Consider the following 7,665-nt stretch of genomic DNA (forward strand, 5'->3'; position numbering starts at 1 on the left):
TTATAAAATAATGATATAAAATCAAGGGGGAATATAATATCATAAAATGTAACAGTTTTTCTTGTGTTTTTCTCGTTGAAGTGACAAAAAAATGATTATCACTTTATATCGTTGACAATGAATCTGGTATAAATAGACAGGAAGTGCTTTGCTGTACAGCAGTGTTGTGTTCAAGAGAGAATAGTAAAGTACATTTAATGTGGAGACTTATGTTTTTACAACAATAATCCACATTTTCCAGATATGAATTTGTAGTGAAATAGAGAAATTTTGTGTGCCGGCTATTTTAGTGTACATTTCTGTGATTTCATGACATGTCTGAACACAGTAATAACTGTGCTCCATGAGTGGTCAAAGTGAATAATGATTTCTGTGTTTTATGTGCAGAACACAGCCAGTCCATGGCTGCACCAGTCAGCAGTCAATGCTGGTGATGGTCTGGGTTTGTTGAACCACATTCCAGTCCGACCAGCCAGTGCTGACACTCACCGCTCCCCTGTTAAGATGAACATGAACACAAGCCCTCCAATGTCCAAGACCACCATAGATGTCAAGAAAGAGTAAGAAAAACCTAAATCTGTAACTACAGTCATGCTGACTTGGATCACATCAGTGTGTTTCATTGAAATTTAAGAAGTTAAATGTCAAATTTATAAAGCAGAAAACAGGCGATGTAATTTCCCAGACTGCTCAGTCAGTTAAATGAAATGGTACTAATCCAGTTTTTTAATGGTTCTGACTGAATGCTGTGTGCTCAGCTTGTATAACTGCTGCCTATTCTTTAGAGAGCTGAACAGTGCAAACACAGCAGAACAGCTCCAGAGTTGTCACTATGAAACAACAGTACATCTTCATTTTAATTATGTTTTTGCCTTATTCTACATCTTAGAAACAGTTTCAGGTCCAGTTCAATTTTCTCTTAAATTTCCAGAGTGCAGAGTTCACACTCAAACTTGAACCATTTTTAAACTTTGTCTTCACTTCCTCCCTGAAAAAGGGAAAATGGAGACTCTCTTTGATTTTAACCATGGATCAAATTTTAACCATGGATCAAATTTTACACACAAGGTTAAATTTCTAGTGTTTATTTTTGTCGCCTGATGATGAGATTCAGCAGATTTTGGGAGTCAAAAAACGTATTATTATGACCCCCGCACGCGAAGCGTAAGCGGGAGTCGTATTGTTTTCGTACTGTTCGTTTATTTATATATTTATTTATTTGTTTATTTATTTGTTCAGTGATTTTTGGTCAACTGTAGCACAAAAAAGCTGCACCAATCAACATAAAATGAGTCAGGACTGTAGATGAGTCTGACCTACACTGCACCAGCCAACGGTTTTATGATAGACCCCATATTTGAGGAGGGGGCTCCTTTCAAACAGGGGGTGTCAGGACATATGTAATGCTTATAACTCAGAAACTGTTCAACGTAGAAGCTTCAGATTTCTTTTGTTGTTTAGCTCTGATGAAGCTCTATCCATCAGGCCCACCAATCAGTGCCCCACCCACCCGGACCCCCAATTTATCTGAAAAAGTGGGGTCTGGACACACAAAAATGGTTGTAGCTCAAAAACTATTAAACATAGGAGCTTCAGATTTCTTTGGTTTTTTAGCTCTGATGAGGGGCTATCCATCAGGTCAACCAATGCCCCCCCACCCTCAAAAAAAGAAATAAGTCCCCCACCCAAACCACTACGATTTTGTGATGCACCTAGTAGCATGACATTTATTAGGAATAATGACTTCTGAGTTCCGGTGCATTTCTGCATGCGGGGGTCATTATGTAGTATCTAGTTTTATCCCATCATTGCTGAGTAAAATCTGTGTAGATTGCATAAATTAAAATTCCTTCCTAAATTACTGATGGGCTTTAAAACAATAGTTTAAAGTTCACATATTTTTGCATTGTTGCATTGGCATGTTTTAAATCTTCTTTAACATTTCTATTGTTACAACAAAGAATTATTTGTAAAACGTTTTAGTTGATGAAAATGTAATCAAAATCCACAGAGGGCACAATTTCTTTCAACATGTCTCTGTGCAGAACCTTGACACTGGCCCAGCTCGGACAGGATCAGATGGACCGGAGCCGCACCCCAACAGGAAAAGATGCCCACCTTCACCGCATGTACCTTGATCCACACAGCAAATCCCGCCTGACTAACACACAGGTACATGAGACCGGCTGACAACTTGCACACTTTCTAAACTGTGGGTAAAATAGTTTAGAAGTGAATAATTGAAATGGTTTTTGCATACCCAAAATAAATTAATTTTATTAAATAACTTCCAATAAACATTAATGAATGTATAGGAGAAACATGATGAATAATTATCTGTAAAATTCACTTCATCAGACTGGAGTACATTTTATCTGTGATTTAAATGAGTTTGAACAGTTGGTAGGAAAAGTAAACGTCAAGTAGCTGTAGTTAAAAAGTTGCTTATTCACCATGGTGGTGCATTCAAAAGCTGTTCAAAATTGATATAAGTTTGTCTAGTGTGTCCTCATCACACTTAGATAGTTCGTCCCTATATACACATAAATAAATAAAACATAACTTCATATTTTGAATAAATAAATAATTTCTCCTTGTGGGACATTAAAGGCTGTTCTTATTCTATTCTTCCATTTCACTCTTAACTTTCTTTAAACGAGGGGTACCAACAGGTTTGTCCATGTGTGTAAATGTTGTCACAGGTCATCACATCAGCTGTGCAGCAGCCATATTGTGATGTGGCCGACTTAAAACCATAAACTGAATGAGATTGTAGAAATAAATGTGCTGTTCAAAAATGGTATGTCTGAATAAAGCAGGAATCCACTGGATTTCTTAAAAGCTTTATTCTTGTCTTCAGACTACAGTGAGGTTCATACAGCCCAGCAGTCAGACCTCAGTGTAAGGCTTTGAGCTAAAACCCAAACAAAAGCAGCCCAGCAGAGTGAGTCTAACAGAGAGACTCTGCAAAACACTAACAACTTATTTTCTCTTTAATAATTCAACCTTTTAACCTCTTCAGTCTCTTCCTGGTTACACCCCTGGAGGTGTTACCTTTTACCTCTGAACGTAACCCATTTTTGTTTAGACCAAAGGAAGAACACATGATAAGACACACACCAACTCTGTGTCTGTTTTAACCTAATGTCTGCAATGATCAGAAAGTGTAAAAAATACAATACTGCATTAAACATTCAGTTGATCAATTACAAAATTTCATTCAAGATCTAAAATGGAGCATAAATCTACTCAAATACTGATTAAAAAATGTCAAGATCCATACTCCAGCTGATACTTGTGATTGGCTCCGGACATAAATAGTAATAGATGCTGCAAAAATTCCTGTCAGTGCACTTCATGTGACACAACTTCTTTCTCTATAAAAATTTATTTGCAAACCAATTTAACAAAGTGAAAACAAATTCAACATGCCCACAATAGACCAAAGAACTGTTGTTAATAGACCCATATGCTGTGTGTCTTTGTAATAGGCAAAAATGCAAATTGATCTTTGTATTCTGTTTATGTCTGGAGCATTTATCTTAATAAATAAAATCATAAATATCTTCAAGTATTTTTCATAGTTTTGGAACGTATCATTAAACAGCCCTAGTGCAAAATATTGAATTTTGGTCAACCCTGTCTTTACTGGCTTATAAAAGTTTTTTAAATTTATTTTTATTAGAAATGTTCTCAGTGTGTGGAAGAGAGAGCTTTGTGTTAAAAAGTCAACTCAAATTGCACGGCAAAGTGCTTAAAGTGCTTGAAAACTACAAAATGTATTGTTACTATTACATCTTAAAATATTTATACTTTTTGTTCCCCAGGAAGCACTTCAGATAGCAGATCGAGCCAATAAATACAAAGAAGATAACCATCAGATCCTGAAAGAGAGCATTGAAGTTGCACCTTTTACAGCTAAAATCCAGCGTTCAGCTGATCCCATCATGAACAGAGAGAGGCGCAAAGATCAAGCATTCCCTGTCCGGGTGCCACCTCTTGCTTCTCCAAGTCCACAGACTAGCCACACTCATCCTCATGTCATACAGGCAGAAAAAAGTGGCTATTTCACCACACTTTCCAACAGCATCGTGAATGAGCCGCCAAGACTGTACCCATCCAAGGAGGGATACAATCTCATTGGCTCAGTTGGAACCCCGGGGATTGGGAGTAGTGCTGGGGCTCAGTCATTGGTGAATTACGCCTCCAAAGCTTCCCTTTCCAAACCCCCGCCACTCATTAAGCACCAACCAGAGGGTGGAGAAGGTTTAGCAGTCAAAATCACTGAGCAGCTCAACCAGCAGGTTACATATGTCCAACCTCAACATCACACAAGTATGGACAGAAAAGAACGCCACAATCCTACCGTTTCCCCTCCTTCCGCCACATCTACCTCCCTATCTTCACTCTCCAACCACCATCATTACCCTCAACAACAACAACAACAACAGCAGCAGCAACACCAACTTAGGGCAATGCCATCTCTCTACCGAGCACCTGTTTACCATCCGCCCACACAGCTTGCACCGGATCGCAAAGAGCCTCGAGAAAGGGACAAACCTGCTTATGGAGGACGGCTGTCACCACCAACCCTCACACCCATCCAGCCAGTCACTTTAACAACATCTGGCACCAAAGCATCAGTTGAGCAGCAGAAGCCACCAACGTTGGTACCAGAACTCAGGGACATTAAAGGGCATGGAATTACTGCTGCAGTCATCTCCTTGGCCTCCAACAACAGTGGTGATATTATGGTAGATGGGTGGAAAAGCAGAGAGATGATTCAGGAAAGAGGAGGTGTGTGTTCTAGAGAAAAAGAGGGTTCCAAGGGTAAGCCCCAAGTAGCAATGGCATCGGTCATTGTACGACCAGCAACCTCTGTTAGGTATGATAATAATAGTATGAATAAATCTAATTCTATTATTCATAAGGAATTTCCCACAGGAAGGTTGTACCCGTCCAAGCTTTATGGGGAACTGCCAACGTTTAGAGACAGTGTTGGAGAACTTGGAGTCAGCAGGGTTATTCAAACGAACTCAAACCTGGATGACATATGTGTCCAGTACAAAAACCCTTCCATGCATAGTATGCAAGGCCCTGCTTATGCAAACACTACCACTTCTTTGTGCAGGTCTCCTGTTGTGGTCTCATCAGGTCTTGAACTGCAGAATGAAACCCCAAAGTCAGGACACCCAACTCGGGATGAGTTTGCTGCCCATAAAACTGGGGCTGGAAGCTGGGTGCTTAAACCAGATCAAGAAAACCACAAGGGTTTTGACCCAAGTTCTACATCACCAGGGTTGTCTTCACCTTTTACAACTTCAGCAGGAACACCTCTACCCAGTCATAATGTCATCCCAGCACCTAGCTCCATTTCTGCCTCTGGTCAACCTTATTCTTCTTTTGTTCATCCCAAAAAGCACAAAGCTGCTTTAGCTGCAGCCCAGTCTAGAGGCAGCCTCCCTACTCCTCCTGCTTCCTCAACAGCTGGAAACTCCTCCTTAGTTTTGGATTCAATGGACAAAACTCCCAGTCATAGTTCCACCCCTCCACCCTGTGTGAACCAAGCCACATCATCTTCAAGTGACAGCAGTAGCAACAGCTCTGCAGTCGGTAGCCCGACACCAGAAAAGACCAGCCCCTTACGAAATGGTCAGTCTTTGGCATCTGCTTCCATTAGCTGTGGGCAGCCCAGTAACTACCACAAGATGAAGAAGGCCTGGTTAACTCGACATTCAGAGGAGGACAGGAATACATCCACTACAGTTAGCACTTCTAACACTAAAGCAGAAAAACTGCTCACCACCACGACCAGCACATGTAACACTGCCGCCATGACCGATATGATCAAACCCTGCACGGTCAATCTTTGTGCCTCCACTTCAAATGAGGTGGAGATGAACAAAGACATTGGAGGCAAGGGGGACAAAGAGAGGCAGCTGGAGGAGAAGATAGCAGGGGGAGGTGGAGAGGAGAAGAAATCAGTTCCAGCTAGGCGGGGGAACAAGCGCTCCTATGACTCTGGTTCAGAAAGTGGAGGAGATGATACTGATACAAGTGAGAGCAAGATGGAGGGTCGAGCCAAACGGCAGCCTAAACCAACCTACAAGAAAAAACAGAATGATATGGCCAAGAAGAAGGGGGACAACGAGAAAGAGGAGGATGATGTGAAGCCCAACGGGATCTTTAGATCAGCCCGAGAGAAGACTAAAATCAAACTTGCCAGCAGTAGTAAGTCCTACCTCCTAATCTGTAATTTATTTTTAAAGTTTTGCTGTAAGATGTGGAGAAATTTTAGATCTTGGATGGTCTTATGGTGAAAAATCAGCCACACATTTATTTTAGTTTGTTTTTATTTATTTAATTCATTTTTGTGTGTTGTCAACAAACTTTACTGTCCCTGACAAATCCCTAAAAATCGATCAAAAGTATTTTAACGTTCAGAAATATTTTAAATGATCTCTTATTTATTAGATCATGAAATAGTGTATTCCTTTCATCTATGGTTTCTGGTACCTCTATCTACCCACTTCTGGTTTTTATATTTGTTCACTTGGTGGTGCTCTACTTTCACATTTGAGGGATCCTGTAATATCACTAGGCTGAAAACACACTGAGATAGCTTTAAAAAACAGACCAATGCGGACAAAAATATTAATAAATAGCCTTTTTCAGCAGTTATGTATATTTTTCTTTAAAGGAAATTATTATAAAGTTAAGACTTTTTCAGTGGTAAAACTATAATAGCACAATAACGCTGGTGATTTGTACTTACCGTATTTATTCAATTATAATACRTAAAATTAAATCCATAAAATCATCCATAAAGTTGGGGGGTAGTACTATACTCGGATAAATATTTTTACTTATGTATTTTAACTGAAATATCGGCTTCATTCACAAAATGCCTGAGTCCGGAAATGAGACCGTGTCGTAAAAAGCAGCTAAAGCCAGCTCACCTCTGACACTCCTCTGTGCTTCAGACTGAGATAATAACAGATCCATCAGGAGACATGATGTGAATAAAGGGTTAAAAATCAGTCCTGCAGCTCAGTAATGATAACAAACTAATGACATTAGTGTGTGACCGAGATGCTCCTGGAACAACAAACACATGTTCGTCTGTAATGGCTGCCGTCTACCGTGTTCTGAAAAAGTTTGTATTCCTGAAAAAACGTTTCCCCACCAGAGGGGGCGCTCGCGAGTAGGAAGTAATCTGCTTTTCCCCCACAAGATGGTCCAAATCTCATGTGAAGTCTCTGACTTTTGTGTTGGCGCCTCCTGGTGGACTATGTTTAAAATGCCAGAATTCATATGATGCTGCTACAGCTGATATATATTTGTTGTCAAAATACCTTTTAGTACGTATGTTGTTAAAATAAAATGAACAGTCCAATGATCATTTTACTGATATGAATAAAGACTGCAAAGGATGAAAAATCTTGAAGTCTGGATGAAATTGGAGGTAGTTTGAGGATTAAATTTTTTATGCTTTTCAAGCTCAAAAAAGTGGGGGGGGGGGTCGTATTATACATGAGATTGTACTATACACGAATAAATACAGTATGTCATTATTTACAGTGGTTTGCAAAAGTATTCATACCCCTTGAACTTTTCCATATTTTGTCACATTACAACCACAAACATAAATATATTTCACTGGAA

General features: G+C 39.7%; 1 protein-coding gene across 1 annotated transcript in view; it reads left to right on the plus strand.

Annotated features, from left to right (window-relative positions):
* jmjd1cb (jumonji domain containing 1Cb) overlaps positions 1-7,665 on the plus strand; it is a gene marked incomplete at both ends in the record, with an annotated part of 67,960 nt that overhangs the window by 33,130 nt on the left and 27,165 nt on the right. Inside the window, 3 exon segments of the mRNA XM_014031036.1 lie at positions 388-560; positions 2,046-2,172; positions 3,828-6,231. Coding sequence (XP_013886490.1) covers positions 388-560; positions 2,046-2,172; positions 3,828-6,231 — 2,704 coding nt within the window.

The sequence above is a fragment of the Austrofundulus limnaeus genome, unplaced genomic scaffold (assembly GCF_001266775.1).
Source record: "Austrofundulus limnaeus strain Quisiro unplaced genomic scaffold, Austrofundulus_limnaeus-1.0 Scaffold1166, whole genome shotgun sequence".
Classification (NCBI taxonomy): domain Eukaryota; kingdom Metazoa; phylum Chordata; class Actinopteri; order Cyprinodontiformes; family Rivulidae; genus Austrofundulus; species Austrofundulus limnaeus.